Source organism: Arvicola amphibius, chromosome 1 (genome assembly GCF_903992535.2).
Source record: "Arvicola amphibius chromosome 1, mArvAmp1.2, whole genome shotgun sequence".
In the NCBI taxonomy this organism is placed as follows: domain Eukaryota; kingdom Metazoa; phylum Chordata; class Mammalia; order Rodentia; family Cricetidae; genus Arvicola; species Arvicola amphibius.
The window spans coordinates 101,824,709-101,842,396 of record NC_052047.1 but is presented as its reverse complement, the minus strand read 5'-3'; the positions used below and the strand labels follow the sequence as shown (position 1 = coordinate 101,842,396).

Genomic DNA, 17,688 nt, shown 5'->3' with positions numbered 1-17,688 from the left:
GGAGTTGATCTTGTAACCTGCCACGTTACTGAAGGAGTTTATCAGCTGTAGGAGTTCTTTGGTGGAGTTTTTGGGGTCGCTTATGTATACTATCATATCATCTGCAAATAATGAAAGTTTAACTTCTTCCTTTCCAAATTGAATCCCCTTGATTCCCTTATGTTGTCTTATTGCTATTGCTAGAACTTCAAGCACTATATTGAAGAGATAAGGAGAGAGTGGACAGCCTTGTCGTGTTCCTGAATTTAGTGGGATGGCCTTGAGTTTCTCTCCATTTAATTTGATGTTAGCTGACGGCTTGCTGTAAATAGCTTTTATTATATTTAGGAATGACCCTTGTATCCCTAATCTCTCCAAGACCTTTATCATAAAAGGGTGCTGAATTTTATCAAATGCTTTTTAAGCATCTAATGAGATGACCATATGGTTTTTTTCCTTCAGTTTATTTATATGATGGATTACATTGATAGATTTTCGTATGTTGAACCAGCCCTGCATCTCTGGGATGAAGCCTACTTGATCGTAATGGATAATTTTTCTAATGTTTTCTTGGATTCAGTTTGCCAGTAATTTATTGAGAATTTTTGCGTCGATATTCATGAGTGAGATTGGCCTGTAATTCTCTTTCTTGGTTGAGTCTTTGTGTGGTTTAGGTATCAGGGTAACTGTAGCATCATAGAAGGAATTTGGCAGTGACTCTTGTGTTTCTATATGATGAAATACCTTAAGGAGTATAGGTATTAGGTCTTCTTGGAAGTTCTGGTAGAATTCTGCATTGAAACCATCTGGTCCTGGGCTCTTTTTGGTAGGGAGGTTTCTGATAACAGTTTCTAATTCTTCGTGACTAACAGGATGATTTAGAGCATTTACCTGGTCCTGGTTTAACTTTGGTATATGGTATTTATCTAAAAAACTCTCCATTTCTTTTACATTTTCCAATTTTGTGGCATACAGGCTTTTGTAGTAAGATTTAATGATTCTCTGAATTTCCTCTGTGTCTGTGGTTATGTCCCCCTTTAAATTTCTGATCTTATTAATTTGTATGTTCTCCCTCTGCCGTTTGATTAGTTTGGCTAAGGGTTTGTCAATCTTGTTGATTTTCTCCAAGAACCAGCTTCTTGTTTCATTGATTCTTTGGATTGTTTTCTGTGTTTCTATTTTGTTGATTTCTGTCCTCAGTTTGATTATTTCCAGACTTCTACTTCTCCTAGGTGAGTCTTCTTCTTTTTTTTCCAGAGCTTTCAGGTGTGCTGTTAAGTCACCAATGAGTGCTTTCTCCGTTTTCTTTAAGTGGGCACTTAGTGCTATGAACTTTCCTCTTAGTACTGCTTTCATTGTGTCCCATAGGTTTGAGTATGTTGTGTCTTTGTTTTCATTAAATTCAAGAAAGACTTTAATTTCTTTCTTTATTTCTTCCTTGACCCAGGTGTGGATCAGTAGTTGACTGTTCAGTTTCCATGAGTTTGTAGGCTTTCTGGGGGTAGCATTGTTGTTGAATTCTAAGTTTAATCCATGGTGATCCGATAAGACACAGGTGGTTACTAATATTTTTTTGTAACTGTGGAAGTTTGCTTTGTTACCAAGTATATGGTCAATTTTCGAAAAGGTTCCATGAGCCGCAGAGAAGAAGGTATATTCTTTCCTATTTGGGTGGAATGTTCTATAGATGTCTGTTAAGTCCATTTGGTTTATTACCTCCATTAAGTCTTTCAATTCTCTGTTAGGTTTCTGTCTGATTGACCTGTCCATTGTTGAGAGAGGAGTGTTGAAGTCTCCAACTATTAGTGTGTGTGGTTTTATGGCTGCCTTGAGTTCTAGAAGTGTTTCTTTTACATAAGTGGGAGCTTTTATATTAGGGGCATAGATATTCAGGATTGAGACTTCATTCTGATGGATTTTTCCTGTTATGAGTATAAAGTGTCCCTTTCCATCTCTTCTGATTGATTTTAGTTTGAAGTCAACTTTGTTGGAAATTAGTATGGCCACACCGGCTTTTTTCTTAGGTCCATTTGCTTGATAAACATTTTCCCAACCCTTTACTCTGAGTAGGTGTCTGTCTTTGTGGTTGAGGTGTGTTTCTTGTAAACAGCAAAATATTTGATCCTGTTTTCGTATCCAGTCTCTTAGCCTGTGCCTTTTTATAGGTGAATTGAGTCCATTGATATTAAGTGATATTAATGACCAGTGGTTGTTAACTTCGGTCATTTTTTGTAGTAGAGTTTGTGTGTTTCCCTTCTTCTCGTTGTGCTGGTGAAGGGTCGCTAGATGCCTGATTTATTGTGGGCGTTGTTGGACTCCTTGGTTTGTGATTTTCCTTCTATTACTTTCTGCAAGGCTGGATTTATGGCTACGTATTGTTTAAATCTGTTTTTGTCCTGGAATATCTTGTTTTCTCCATCAATGGTGAATGCAAGCTTTGCTGGGTATAGTAGTCTAGGCTTGCATCCATGTTCCCTTAGTGTCTGTAGCACATCTATCCAAGCTCTTCTGGCTTTCATGGTTTCCATTGAGAAATCAGGTGTAATTCTGATAGGTTTCCCTTTATATGTTACTTGACCTTTTTCCTTTGCAGCTCTTAATATCTGTTCTTTATTCTGTATGTTTTGTGTTTTGATTATTATATGGCATGGGGATGCTTTCTTTTGATCCAGTCTATTTGGTGTTCTGTAGGCTTCTTGTACCTTCATAGGAACATCCTTCTTTAGGTTGGGGAAGTTTTCTTCTATAATTTTGTTGAATATGTTTTCTGGGCCTTTGAGTTGTAATTCTTCTCCTTCTTCTACCCCAATTATTCTTAAGTTTGGTCTTTTCATGGTGTTCCAGATTTCCTGAATGTTTTGTGTTAAGAATTTGTTAGATTTGTTTAGTTCTTTAATCTGTGAATTTATTTCTTCTATAGTATTTTCAGAGTCCGAGATTCTTTCTTCCATCTCTTGTATTCGGTTGGAAATACTTGTTTCTGAAGTTTCTGTTCGTTTACTCAGAGTTTCCATTTCCAGTCGTCCCTCAGATTGTGTTTTCTTCAATACCTCCATTTAATTTATCAGGTCTTGTACTGTTTCCCTTACCTGTTTGATTGCTTTTTTTTTGTTTTTCTTGTTTTTCTTGGGTATCTTTGAGAGATTTATTTATTTCGTCTACCTTTTTGTTTGTCATCTCCATTTCTTTATGGCAGTTTTTTACCTCCTGTTTAAGGTCCTCTATTATTTTCATAAAGTACTGTTTAAGGTCGGTTTCTTCTATATCTTCTGGGGTAGGGTGTTCAATTCTTGTTGTTTCTGGATGTCTGGATTGTGGTGATGTCATGTTGCTTTTCATGTTGTTGGAGGAGCTCCTGCATTGGCGCCTGCCCATCTCTTCCTTCAAAAGGAGCCCGGAGGCGTTTGGTGTCCTAGACCAATCTTTGCTGTGACTGAAACTGGTTGGATCTCCCCAGTTTCCTTGCGTCACAATCTGAAGAAGCCCGCACTCCCTTGAAGGAATCCTCAGACCTGCCTGGAGGCCAGAGTCTGACCCCTTTGGGTGGATGGCCTTAGAACAGGAGCAGGACACCTGAGAGCACTAGGGAAAGCTTGGGAGAGACAGGGACGGGAGAAACAGAGACAAGCCTGCAGAGGGAGCTGGGGGGAGGGGGTCTGTGCTCTCTTCCAGGGCAGGTTGCCCCAGGGTCCGCATTCACTCACCAGTTCAGATGGAATGTCAGTGCACAGGATCAGGGATTCCAGGCAGCCCAGGGTCGCTGCCCAGACAAAAGGGCCAAGGTGGGGGCAGGGCGGGATGGAATATTACACAGCGAACCTGGCAGCACAATCTGAAGGAGCCCGCACCCCTCCGCAGGAATCCTCAGACCTGCCTGGAGGCCAGAGTCTGACCCCTTTGGGTGGATCGCCTTAGAACAGGAGCAGGACACCTGAGAACACTAGGGAAAGCTTGGCTTCCTGGATGTTTTGTGTTAAGAATTTGTTGGATTTGTTTTGTTCTTTAATCTGTGAATTTATTTCCTCTATAGTATCTTCAGAATCCGAGATTCTTTCTTCCATCTCTTGTATTCTGTTGGAAATACTTGTCTCTTAAGTTTCTGTTCATTTACTCAGAATTTCCATTTCCAGTCTTCCCTCAGATTGTGTTTTCTTCATTACCTCCATTTCATTTATCAGGTCTTGTACTGTTTCCCTTACCTGTTTGATTGCTTTTTCTTGTTTTTCTTGGGTATCTTTGAGAGATTTATTTATTTCGTCTACCTTTTTGTTTGTCATCTCCATTTCTTTATGGCAGTTTTTTACCTCCTGTTTAAGGTCCTCTATTATTTTCATAAAGTACTGTTTAAGGTCAGTTTCTTCTATATCTTCTGGAGTAGGGTGTTCAATTCTTGTTGTTTCTGGATGTCTGGATTGTGGTGATGTCATGTTGCCTTTCATGTTGTTGGAGGAGTTCTTGCATTGGCGCCTGCCCATCTCTTCCTTCAAATGGAGCCGGGAGGTGCTTGGTGTCCTAGACCAATCTTTGCTGTGACTGAATCTGGTTGGATCTCCTCAGTGCCAGAGCAGGAATCCTCAGACCTGCCTGGAGGCCAGAGTCTGACCCCTTTGGGTGGATGGCCTTCGTAAGGGAGCAGGACACCTGAAAACACTAGGGAAGGCTTGGGAGAGGCAGAGAGGTGAGAAACAAAGACAGGCCTGCAGCAGGAGCTGGGGGAGAGGGTCTGTGCTCTCTTCCAGGGCATGTTGCCCCAGGGTAGCACTCACTCACCAGTCCAGATGGAAGTCCACTGCACAGGATCAGGGATTCCCAGTATACACACTTTTGTTCAGTTTTCTATAATCCAAAACTTTATTCGTTATAAAGTTTCTAAAATTATGATGATCTTTTGATCACCCAAAAATACAGTCAAGAAAGAAAAATATTCATGCCAACAAAATCCTCTTTCTGTTGTGTTTGTCAACTTACCTGAAAATAGCATAAATAGCCCTAAATTGGAATAATAACACTTAATAAAATTGTTATCTTTGTGTATTTACATTCTTGCATAAAGTGCCTTTGGGTTCTTAACTTAGAAGGGCTTCGGTCAACCATACAGAATCTGGACTCTGGTTAGGAATAGGGTTGCTATTGGCTTCAAGATTTAGAGCACTTTTTTTTAATCTTTTCTCATTTTACATACCAATCCCAGTTCTCACTCCCTCCCCTCCTCCCATTCTCTCCACCTCTTCCCTACACCCGTCCACATCCCATCCCATGGGGGAGTCAACAACGTCTAGCACATTGCTTTGAGGCAGGACCAAGTCCCTCCCCACTATATCTAGGCTGAGCAAGGTACCCCTCCAAAGAGAATGCGTTTCCAAAAATGTCAGTACATGCAGTAGAGATAAATCCTGGTCTCACTGTCACTGGCCCCACAGTCTGCCCCAGACATACAACTGCGAGGGACTAGTTTGGTCCTCTAATGGTTCCTTTGCTGTCAGGCTGGAGTTGGTGGGCTTCCCTTAGCTCAGGTCAGCTCTTTCATCTTTGACAACGGACTTTGGGAGCTCAGCCCAGTGCTCCGCTGTGGATCTCTTTAAAAGCAAGAAGCCCCCTAACTAATTCTTGTGATGATTTTCCCGTGTGCCCAGGGAACCCACTGAAAGCCTGGAGGAAGACAGACGCGCGTGGGGCGCCGCTGTGCAGACCTGGGAGGCTCTCGGCCGAGGCCCCGCCCCCTAGTCCTGTCAGCGCTGCGACTCCGGGAGAGCGGCGCTAGAGCAGTGCGCACGCGCGTGTTCGGGCGCACTCGGAAGTCACGGCTGTGTGGGTGGAAACGGTTGCCAGGTTTCCGGATGTCCTGTTGGTCAGCGAATGCTGGTCTCGCGGCTGGTAGGGCCCTAGGTGATGTAACCGGGTTGTTTAGTTTCACCTTTGGGATAGTGCGTTCTGTGTCGCTGGCAGCGTTAACCCGCTGTGTTCAGCATGGGGGCGGGGCGAGTGGCTCCTGGTACCCGTCCTGGTGCTGACTGGTTTGGGAAGTGCGTCCCTACGTATTACAATAGTGATGTTGGTGGGTGGCTCTGACAAAAGTTTCAGAAGAAAGATTGCGCAGTTAGCGTCAGTAGTCGTTTCTCTAGGTTATTTACGAGTTCGAGGAGAAGCTTTTGGTGCAAGGTGCATGCACAAAATTTTAGAATTTGCCAAGGGTATTACAAAATAGAAACCAAACTAGCTCCGCCCATTGTCTGTATATTTTAAAATACCGTACCCTGGTGAAGTTAGTGAGTTTTTCACAGATTTTTGTTGTTGTTTTGACTGAGTGTTTATGTATCTTTTGCTGTCCTGAAATAGTCTATGCTGACCATGCTGTCGTCGAACTCACAGAGATCCACCTGCTTTTGACTCTTAATGCTAGAATTAAAGGCGTGAACCATTGTGCCGGGCTACAGACCTTAAAACCAGCTTTTAGGAGTACTTTTAATACAAAAGCTAAGTGAAGAGTTGTTAATTCCCTTTCAGCCTCTTAGACATGTGCTATGTGTTTATAATTGCAGTAAACTTGTAAAGTTGTATGTTCTTCTAATACCTCCACCCACACACTGAAATGAACGTATTAAAGAAAGCAAAACCAAAATTATGTCAAAGATATTTAAGGAAAACTGTGGACTAAACTTTGGATAAAATGTTGCTTTTTGTGTCCTCAGCAGCTATTATCAGCTTGAATTTTCTATTTCTGTTTGAATTTTATTTGGACATCATGAAGCAGGATGTTTGCCACTTCAATTAATAAAGGAATTCTAAGGGATTGGGAAGTTCAGCCACTGAATAAATTGCAGAAACTCGGTTTTAGATCTCTGTAGCAGAGAAGTGAATATAGCAAGATGTATATCCATGTAAATTAACTCAGATTGCATTTTCTTCCTTAAAAACTATACACATACTTTATATTTAGTATCTTTATGAGAGCACTTAAAGTAGGTTTTTATTTTTGCCACTACAACTGAGATTGAATATTTCAGTGCTTATTCATGATTTTACAACTTTCACTTAGCAGTTATTGTTTTGTGATATACTAGAATATGTTTCTGAGGTACAAAGATAATCTAGTCACCATACTAAAGGTGATATTAATTAATTAACTAAAAGTGATTTTAATTAATAAGAAACAATAGCACTTTAATATATGAACATTAGAGAGTTTTTGTTTTGATGGTTAGATTATGAGAGATGAGCTGGACTTCGGAGTAACTGTATTTTACTTTTTTGGGATGATGAGGACAGTCGTGTGTGCTGAGGAATTTGGATGCTACAATAGTGATATGGGAGTCTCACACCAGATATGAGCAGGAGAAAGACATGACTCACTTTGAGTTTAAACCACTCTGCCTCCTGCACAAAGAATTTATGGTGTAGATATGGTATAGCCAGTGAAGTGGAAGAAAACCCAATTAGGCAGTGTCAGTTATGCAGGGAAGAGGTGATAACTGATTTCCATTAGTGGTAGAAGGGACAATGGGAGTAGGTGGGTAGAAAAGAATAGCAATCTAATGCCAATAACAACAAAGCTTAGCATTTATTATTTTCTCTGCCTGGTGACATCTTAGGTATTTAATTATCACAAAGCTTTATGATATCAGTGCTTTATACCTTATCTCTACATCTGGAGATACTGTATTTCAGAAGGTTTACGTCATTTTCCTGAGGTCAGATAGCTCATAAGTGTTGGAGGTGACATTTAAATAGTTGTTTTTCAGACTTGAGATAAAAAACAAGAGTTAAAAGGTCTTGGAGGTCAGTTCAACCACAGAGTCAGTGAGTTCAGGAAGCTTAACTTTCTGTAACTCCCATCTGTTCTGGGCAAGAGGAGAGGAGATTCACATTTAAGCCCTGAGTTCAAGTCTGGATATATTCATGAGGATTTTGGGATGAGACTGTCTTGGCCTGCTTCTAACTGTCGTCTTGGGCTTTGCTCCTCTGTTCCTTTCCAAAAAGGAGCAGAAGGTGGGTTTGGTTTTGTTTCTTTCTATTCTCTTTTCCAGCCACACTGGGCTTTCACCAAATGCACAGACTTGTTTCCCTACTCCTCACATTTGTACTGAATGGCTGATCCCCACGATTAGCAGCTCCCGCACGCCCTGTATTTTTCTAAAGCCATTTCTTGGCCCTCAAAATCCATTAAAAGTGCTCCATAAATTTTCTCTCAGGTACTAGGCAGTGTCTGCCTTTTGCTTTAGATGAAGTATGTCTCATTGAAGAATATCTTTCCTTTACTCTATGGTAGTTTATTACCCTGAACCTCCTTTAATGGGTCAAGGAAAGTTTTGAAATTTTGCAGGTTGTCCAACTGTTTGTTGTTATTATTTCTTCTGAATCGTGCATTATTTACAGTCTATGTGTAGTCTATGATAACTTTTTTGTGTGTTTTGTTTTGTTTTACTTTTTTTAGATACTATCTGCCTGTATAGCTCTGGGTGTCTTGGAACATGCCCGGGATCTGCCTGCCTCTGCCTGGAATTAAAGGTGTGCACCACCACAACTGGCTTATGGAGACTAGAAAGGAATAAGGTTCTCATCGTTTCTGTCTTTTCAGTTTCTGTTAATTATGTTAAGTTCTGGAATGTAATGTGGAAGAGTATTGTTGAGCATTGACTTTTAAACTTTTTCCAATAAATAAAACAGATACCCATGTGGATGTTGACAAAGAGTCCATGGTGTGTGTAAGAGAGATTTTCATATGAGTGAGAGTCAGAAGGGATTGTGAAGAGTTGTGATGAAGCACTTTGTCTGTGCTTTTGACTAGATGACACTTTTTTAAGTGGATGGACAGGCTGGAGCAGAGATAAATTGTACTTGTCTCTTAGTATATTGACTTGGCATGTCCTAGTTGATGAGGCTTTCATTTCACATTTGGGATTTCCTTCCTTTTTCAATTGCCATGGTTCCTAAAAGCAAATTTTCTTTGATTTTGTAAGATATACTGTTAGATGAAACAAAGCTTGGAGAAATTGATTAACTTCACTTTTTTTGTATCTTAAGTAAGGATTAAGAAATCAAGTTATGAACCATACGTATTTTTACGTCCTCAGTTTTTTCTCAGGTGACTTAATATTTACTTGAACTGGGCATATTGACTTAGCATTTAACTTGTCCTCTAGAAATAGATAACGTTTTAGATGTGTGTTTCACAAGGACATACACATATGGGTGACTTTAATAGATAATGCACTCCTCATAGTGGAGACAATATCTGTATAAAGCAAAGCTGCTTTTCCTTTGCTAACAGTTTGTTGTAGTGTCTCCCTAAGCCTCCTTTTGTTTCATTAATAGGTAAGATTCCTATTGAAAGAACCTTGAAGTTGGCACAAGATGCCCTAAGATGAACATTTCAACACAAAGGAGGTTTATTTGCCCTAGAGGGACAAAGGTCAGGTAATAAGAGACAAAGATAGGGGATAGAGGATTAGGGAGAAGAGAAAAAGGGGCAAGGGAGAGAGGGAAGGAATATTTGATCTGAGGAACAAAAGACTTCCTCTGAATAGAGAGGAGATAGACTGTAGGCAAATGGCAGTTCACACAGGGAAGAGGAGAAACCCCGAGTTAGGATGTTGTTGGTTTGTTTTGATTAAGCATGTTAATTAGGATAGCCAAATGAGGGGGCTTTTGATTGCTGGGCTTAAGTGCTTTAATAGCTGGATGTTGCTAGTCAGCCTCAAGAGGAGGAAGTGGTCAAATAATAGACTGAACCTTGGTGGCTAGCTTTAGGATTGTAATCTAATGGTTTAGCCAGGCAGAGGAATGGGAGAGAAGGGTAAAAGATAAAACCCATTGGTGACATGTTTGCCATGCTTGGTCTTGCTAGACCCGTTCACCTTTCAACTCATAATCCAGGCTGTGGCAATAGCTAACTGCCCTATCTGTTTGCTCTTTAATTGACATGAACTAATCACCTTAGTAACTTTGTTAAAACTTTGGCTTCAATATATAACTTTTTACATAGGTGTCTTCATGTAGGGAGAATTCTCTATTATTGCTCAAGTAATCCTGACAAGTTGGAAGGACTCCTTTGGATGTTTAGATGCTACCAACCCATCTCATTCAAAGCCTTTAATTGGAGGCTGGAGAGATGGCTCAGAGGTTAAGAGCACTGGCTGCTCTTCTAGAAGTCCTGAGTTTAATTTCTAACAACCACATGGTGGCTCACAACCATCTGTAATGAGATCTGGTGCCCATTTCTGGCCTGCAGGCATACATGCAGGCAGAACACTGTATACATAAAAAATAAATCTTAAAAAAGATAAATATAAAGCTTGTGATTGGCTTAGATGGCCTAGAACAGTGACTGGGAGCCAGACTGTGAGCTCCAGCTATTTCAGCCACCAGTGGGATAGACACTGTTGTCAGCACTGGGCATGCAGTGGTGAGTCAGACTTGAGGATTGCTTCTGGAGTTTATGTCATATAGGAGAGAAGAAATGAAATAAATAATTATAAAAAATAATATAGGATATTGCTAGGAGCTGAGTTTGTTGGTTTACTGGTTCCAGAGAGGATACGAGGGGTAGGTGAGGGAAGTATTGAGCCAGGCCATGGATATTGGGGAAATCTCGCAGCCTTACTAATTGGTAGTCAGAGTACATCTTTATTTGTATGGAATTCAGTACTGTAATCAGGGATAAATTCATGTTGTTCCAAAACAGATCCTATCATTTCTGTCCTTGGACACATGTTTAACTTCCTTTTACATATCTACATTTAGTTATCGTTAATAAACCATGATAGAACATGTTATCTGTTTTTCTTTATTCTCTCATCTCTCCCCATAATCCTCCTGTTTCGTTCTCACCTTCCCCAAGAGGTTGGGTACTGAGGAAAGGACTGAGGGGACACAAGAATCTCTCTGGGAGATTTTATGGGTAAAGTTGGGGATGGATTGTGGCATGGTTATCATTTAGTTAATGTCTAATATCCATATACCATATTTATCTTTGAATAGAATTATCTTTTACAGTCATTTTCCCTCATCAATCACATAGCCCAACTTCTAGGCAGCTCTTGTAGCTTCAAGGACACTAGACAGAAAGAAAATCTATAAACTAGCCCAGGTAGATTGTTATATCCAAAGCACTGAATTATTGTTGTCAGTAGGCCCAAGAAAAATCCTCAGGCCAGTGCTGATGCTATAATTATTCAATTTTTAGCATAATAAAAGGATTACATTTCATATCCTTAGAGGATTCATTTGTATCTGACATTCTTCTGCTGTGTGGTCATATGACATCATAGTGGCTGTGTGGGAGCTAGCTCTGAGAAAGGGCGGTGCTGACACCTCCTTCTTTTATCGTCTTTCTACACCATTTTTTGCCCACCAGGATAAGCCCCTGTGTAGGGCAGAGGTGACTTCAGCGAATCTAACTTTGTTGCTGTCTATGTCATGTAATCGCCTGAGTGTGTAAGAGGAAGAGACTTGCACCGTGTTCTGATGGCATTGTTCCTGAGTAAGTCCAGGAGAGCCTCATAGCGAGAACTCTGGCTGCTTTATGTGCGACACAACCTCCAAGGCATAAGGAAGACCTTCAGGTAGATGAGCGGAGGAGTGGTATGCCCAGGACTTCCCTGGGGAAGCTAAGCAGCAGTACTTTTAGGAGAAGGTATTAATGGTTCATTAGAAATTTCTCATCAATCCAGTATTCCCAGGTTGTATAAATATTAAAAATCCCCCAAGCATGCAACCTGTGGAGAGCAAAACCAAAAATGGCATGGGTTTGCTGGATCTTTGTCACACGGCCGTGCTGGCTACTGTTTCTCTGTGACCATGAGAAGTAAACCGCAGAGCTCGACAAAACCACGTAGGAGTTTATTAGGGGAGGGCAATGTGGTCCACCAGCAATGATGGAGAATATAGGCAGTCCTAATTGGTGCGCAGTTCTGGAGAGGCTCCAGGGACTGTGGCGTCTCCCCTGAGGCAGCGGTTACCGGTGTGCTTCTCGCTGCTGTGCAGCAGTGTGCAGCTACTGTGCCATTACTGTGCTGCTGGTGTGCTGCCACTGGTGTGCCCCTGGCAGGAGCACTGTGCACTCACGTATGGCTACCACTGTCAGCCCAAGCAGGGCGGGCCGGTAAATGCAGGAACCCTAACACTGGCTTTATGACTTTGCCATTCCCACCAGGTATGGCTGTGCCAGGATATGAGTGTGGTCTTGAAAAAAAAAGTTTGTGGACTATAAAGACATATTTAAATAAATTTTCTGAGGAAATCTAATGTATCTGTGCTATTTATCAAGTAAGAAGATTGATAGAAAATTGAAATATGTCTCTCTTTTGGGATTTCTAGTAGTTAGGTTTGGTAAACGACTGTTAAGTAGACTATAAAGTTCAGGCAGGGCACAGAACAAGTAAATAGAAGGCACAGTTGTGGACTTAGATCTCAGAGAGCCATTCATTAATTAAGAAAACAAATACGAATGAGTATAGTATAACAGGAAAAACACTGGTATTTCAGACCATCGAAGTCTATTCTTTAAGCCATTAAGTTTATTAAATAGACATACCATGCCTATGGGAAAATGAACAAGTTGCATAATATGGATTTTTACAAAGGAAACAGAAACTTGTAACTAGTATCTACTCCAGAAAAGATGTTATAAGAGTAGCTCTTCTAGTCCTGCGCTCCCATGATAACTGTTCTTCTAGTCCTGCACTCCCATGATAACTGTTCTCCCAGTCCTGCGCTCCCATGATAACTGTTCTTCTAGTCCTGCGCTCCCATGATAACTGTTCTCCCAGTCCTGCGCTCCCATGATAACTGTTCTCCCAGTCCTGCGCTCCCATGATAACTGTTCTTCTAGTCCTGCGCTCCCATGATAACTGTTCTTCTAGTCCTGCACTCCCATGATAACTGTTCTCCCAGTCCTGCGCTCCCATGATAACTGTTCTCCCAGTCCTGCGCTCCCATGATAACTGTTCTCCCAGTCCTGCGCTCCCATGATAACTGTTCTTCTAGTCCTGCGCTCCCATGATAACTGTTCTCCCAGTCCTGCGCTCCCATGATAACTGTTCTCCCAGTCCTGCGCTCCCATGATAACTGTTCTTCTAGTCCTGCGCTCCCATGATAACTGTTCTCCCAGTCCTGCGCTCCCATGATAACTGTTCTTCTAGTCCTGCGCTCCCATGATAACTGTTCTCCCAGTCCTGCGCTCCCATGATAACTGTTCTTCTAGTCCTGCGCTCCCAGTGATAACGATGTTCTAGTCCACAGATTGTTTGTTTTCCTTTTCATTTCGCAGCACTGCACCTCTCCCAGGCGCAGCGCAGCCACACATAGGTGGTAGCCCTTTCTGGACTGAGGGACTGCTCACCATAGTGACTTCCACATGGTACATACTAAAAGTGGAAAGAGACAGAAGCCCAGGAATTTTATAGCTATCTTATGAATTTGTTGCTAAAATTGGATCAGTTAAGTTAATAATATAATGCAACAGATAAAAGCCTGGTCATCTCAGTCTATGGAAGACAAGAATTAAAAGGCAATGAAATAAAATTAAAGGATAATGACCTGATAGTTAAAAACAAAAGGGGAGTCCTTATTTGCACTGGTGTGAAAATACAGAGTGCTTCTGTCAATGTCCCGGGTCAGTTCTTAGGTCTGACCTAAGAGTACTGGTAGCCCTGTCTCAGTGGCTGTCTCTGCATGTAGTTTCATTTCAGTTCTGTTTTTCCTACTGCTGTGTCATCTGCTGCCTTAGCATAGGACTTCCTCACACTGCTCATTTACATAAGTGGAGGCAGTGATTTTGGAAGTCTCACTAAATACAATTGTCTAAGAAGTGTTTTTAGCGCTTTTTCGATCCATGGAGCAGGCATTACAACCATCAGTGGCTATCCTGTATCTGTTAGTGAAGGAGGCTCTTAAGGAAGGTTGTGGTCTGACTCGCGTATTCAGTAAGCATTAAACAAGTTTAGGTTAACCAGACTCTGCTTTATAGATGTGCCTGCCAAACATGCTGTGAACATGGACTTGTGGTGCTAGGCGTTATATGTGCTTACTGATGGATGAACACTAATTTTCCCATGTTGGGTACCATTGCAGTGTCTGGATTTGGAGTCTTGTCAGTAGCAAGCAGAGGTAATAAGCACGGACGGCAATGTTTTGACAGCATTTGAAGATTTTCTACTCACTGTTTATGTAAGTACACACCTTTACTCTCTTATCATGTTTGATTTTAATGGCAAAGTCATTGGATAGTATACTTTTTCTGTAAGTCTGGGTAAACTGGGTTTTTAATTTACATGTAAAATTTGAAATGTTCTCATCGAATAGAATTACTGAAAATAGATGGATTAGGAAGAAATAAAAATGTTAGCAGTGCACATGAGCCATAAAAATGACACATTGTGGCTTGAATACCCTCTTTTCCCCTTCAGAATCATTTACTACCCCAATAAAATAGCAAAATAATAATAATAATAAATATAAATAAAAATTTTCCCTAAGCAGTAGATAACACAGATGTAGTGATGAGACGAGCAGGCCTGCTTTTCATCCTGCCCGCATCCCACATGGCTAGCTTTACACCCTAAATAACAACACACAAATTGTATTCATTTAAACACTGCCTGGCCCATTAGCTCTAGCCTCTTACTGGCTAACTCTCACATCTTGCTTAACCCATTTCTAATAATCTGTGTAGCACCACAAGGTGGTGGCTTACCGGGAAAGATTCAGCATGTCTGACCTGGTGGCTGGCTTCATGGCGACTGTCTCACTGCCTTCTTCCTCCCAGCATTCTGTTCTGTTTTCCCCGCCTACCTATGTTCTGACCTATCAGGCCAAGCAGTTTTCTTTATTAATTAACCAATGAAAGCAACAGATAGATAGAAGACCCACCTACATCACACAGAACTCCTCTGTGCTTGAGTGTGACATTGTGTTCTTAGTGTCTTTCTCTCTGCTGTGTCTAAGCCTGGTTAATGAAGCTACCATAACTGTCTGTGACCCTTCTGGTCTCTAATTAGGTTAAGGAACCTCAGACAGAGTCCTCTGCTGCTCCCTGAATGCTCCCAGTTTGAGATCCAAAGCAGAATATGTGAGAGCAACGTTTTCTGGGTCCTTAACAGTTGAACATTTTAAATTAAAAAATATTAAACTGGGTTTCTGCTTTTAGAATGACTCCATGTGGAGATGAGGCTCTTTTAAACCTGTGATCGTGTGTCTCTCAGTGACAGAGAAATGCATTGTGGGTGGTTCAGGCTCTACGTGAACCTTGCAGTGTGTGCTTAACAAACTGAGCTTCTGAGTGGTCAGCCATGAGACCACCGTCCTGGATGTAGTCCCTTGCTTGACATGCCCTTTGGCACACTTATTAATGAGGCTTATAAACCTATGCATCCAGATATTGCCACTGGTTGCAGGGATTTCTGTGTGCAGGTACTTTTGATAGAAACTTAAGTTCATTTTAAGTTAACCAATTGGCTCTTTTAGGGAAATGGATTTTTCTCTTACTTTATACTTTGTGAATATAAATCATTTCTTTCTTCCTTTTCACTTTCTTCCATACCACAGTTATAAACTACCTCTGTGATAAAGACTTCGAGGGAACAGTTGAGCCTAGGTTTTAGTATCCCAAAGGGCTATATGGCTGAGGTGTTTTTCTGTGATAGCAAAACAATGAATCAGCTTGACGGCCATCAAATGTGTAGTTAAAGTGATTGTTACTTGGGAAAACTCTGGGTGTAGTTCTGTGCAGGAGGAAAAATTGAGTATTAACTTCATTTTCTATCTCTTAGAATTTTTTAAATTATATATACATATGTGTCCAAGTGGAGGTGGGGGTGTTAGCCCCTGCAGCTGGCATCCCGGGCAATTGTGAGCAACATCGTAGAGAATTCCAGCTTTGCTGAATGTATGGTTAAGCCTGTCAGAAAGTCTGTGATCATGTTGGATGTAGCCTGAATATAAATTTGCCTTTTGGTTTCTGCTTTCAGGGTTTTCTGTAAGAGGATTTTCCACAGAAGTAATGTCTTTGGTAAGATGATAGTTAATTTCATTTATGATACATAGATTTTAAATTTAACTTTCTTCATATTTGACATTTACTGTACTGTCAATACAGTGGAAAACTGATACCTTCACTTTTTTATATGATGATATTGTATTATAGTTCTATATTTACCTAGTAATTGATTGTTTTGTTGCCTGCATTATCTATAAATATCTCTCCCTAAGTACTACAGAAATACTTTATGAAGACATTACAGTTTTTTTTATTTATTATGTCTGCTTGTATGCCTGCAGGCCAGAAGAGGGTTCCAGACCTCATTACAGATGGTTGTGAGCCACCATGTGGTTGCTGGGAATTGAACACAGGACCTTTGAAGAGCAGGCAATGCTCTTAACCACTGAGCCATTTCTCCAGCCCGACATTACAGTTTTTATTAGTTTAAACCACAGGCAAATATATTTCTTTTGCTTTCTGTCAGTTTGTGTTACATTAGGTTTTTATGTGCTAAATTATGACATGCCATATTGTATCAATGAAAATCTTTATATTTGTGATACATTTTTTGAGCCAAATTTTCATTGTTTTATAAAAGTTTGACGTTTAAAGCAGCATTGGGAAGGTTCCCATATGCACAGCTGAGTGAACCTGGAAAGAATGCCATGTGTTGATAAAGTTAATATAAGAAATACCTGCATTTGGTACTCCCTTATATTTCTGTGTGTGCGCATGTGCCTGCTGGAGTTTACGTGCACTGCGCCTCTGAGTCTCAGGTGTTGGGGCTCCTGGAACTGGAGTCACAGGTGTACTGTGCACTACTCAGTGTGGGTACTAGAAACCAAGCTCGGGTCCTTTCTGCAAGTATGGGAAGATTTTAACCACTGTATGTGCACAGAAAGTGCATGTGGATACCAACAACTGGTGGGTAGGTCTCTTGCTGTATTCCTGTCCACAATATACCGTGAAGCATTGATATCTTATCAAACACAGAGGTTGCTTACTCTACTTCAGCTAGCCAGCTTGCTCCCAGGGTCCTCTGTGTCTGCCTTCAGAGCACTGTGATTACTCGTGAGCTGCAAACTCAATCAGCACTGACCTGGGTGCTGTATTCCTTTCACATGTATGGCTAGTGTTTCATCTGCTGACCATCTTCTCAACCCTGCTAGGTGGATTTTCATTATTTAGGCATATATTGTCTTGACTTTTATACACTGCTTTAAATTATATTTCATTTAATAATGCTGTTCTGACAGAGACTGCTCTTTCGTTCCTGGCCACCCAGACCCAAATTAATCGCACAGAAACCATATTAATTACTAAACTGTTTGGCCTGTTAGGTCAGGCAGGCTTCCTATTAACTAACTCTTGCATCTTAAATTAACCCATTTTTATTAATTTATGTATTGCAATGAGGCAGTAGCCCATCAGTAAGGTTCCAGCATCTGTCTCCTTTGGCAGCTACATAGCATCTCTCTGACTCCACTTTCTTTTCCCTCCTGGCCTTATTCTGCCCTGCCATAGGCTAAAGCAGCTTCTTTATTAACCAATGCTAATGAAATATATTGACAGCACACAGAGGGGAATCCCACATTACTGTTCAGGGATGAGGTTTGTTTTTGTTTGTGAGGTTCAGTTGTGGTGGTTGTACTGTTTACTTATATAGTTGGTTCTAAAGCAGCTTCTTTATTAACCAATGCTAATGAAATATATTGACAGCACACAGAGGGGAA

At 40.9% G+C, this 17,688-nt stretch overlaps 1 protein-coding gene across 10 annotated transcripts in view; it reads left to right on the top strand.

Annotated features, from left to right (window-relative positions):
• The first annotated feature begins 5,731 nt into the window (after positions 1-5,731).
• The window catches only part of LOC119826322 (protection of telomeres protein 1-like), a 60,293-nt gene continuing 48,336 nt past the window's right edge, over positions 5,732-17,688 (top strand). For 2 of the 10 annotated variants that reach the window (XM_038347609.1, XM_038347617.1), the window contains exons 1-4: positions 5,819-5,853; positions 6,316-8,484; positions 14,050-14,145; positions 15,945-15,985. In XM_038347609.1, the coding sequence (XP_038203537.1) occupies positions 15,977-15,985 (9 nt within the window). In that variant the 5' untranslated portion in view covers positions 5,819-5,853; positions 6,316-8,484; positions 14,050-14,145; positions 15,945-15,976. Of the gene's footprint in view, positions 5,866-5,892; positions 6,003-6,315; positions 8,485-11,332; positions 11,541-14,049; positions 14,146-15,944; positions 15,986-17,688 lie in introns of those variants that run through there. The other 8 variants (XM_038347599.1, XM_038347580.1, XM_038347563.1 and 5 more) reach the window with 8 other exon arrangements.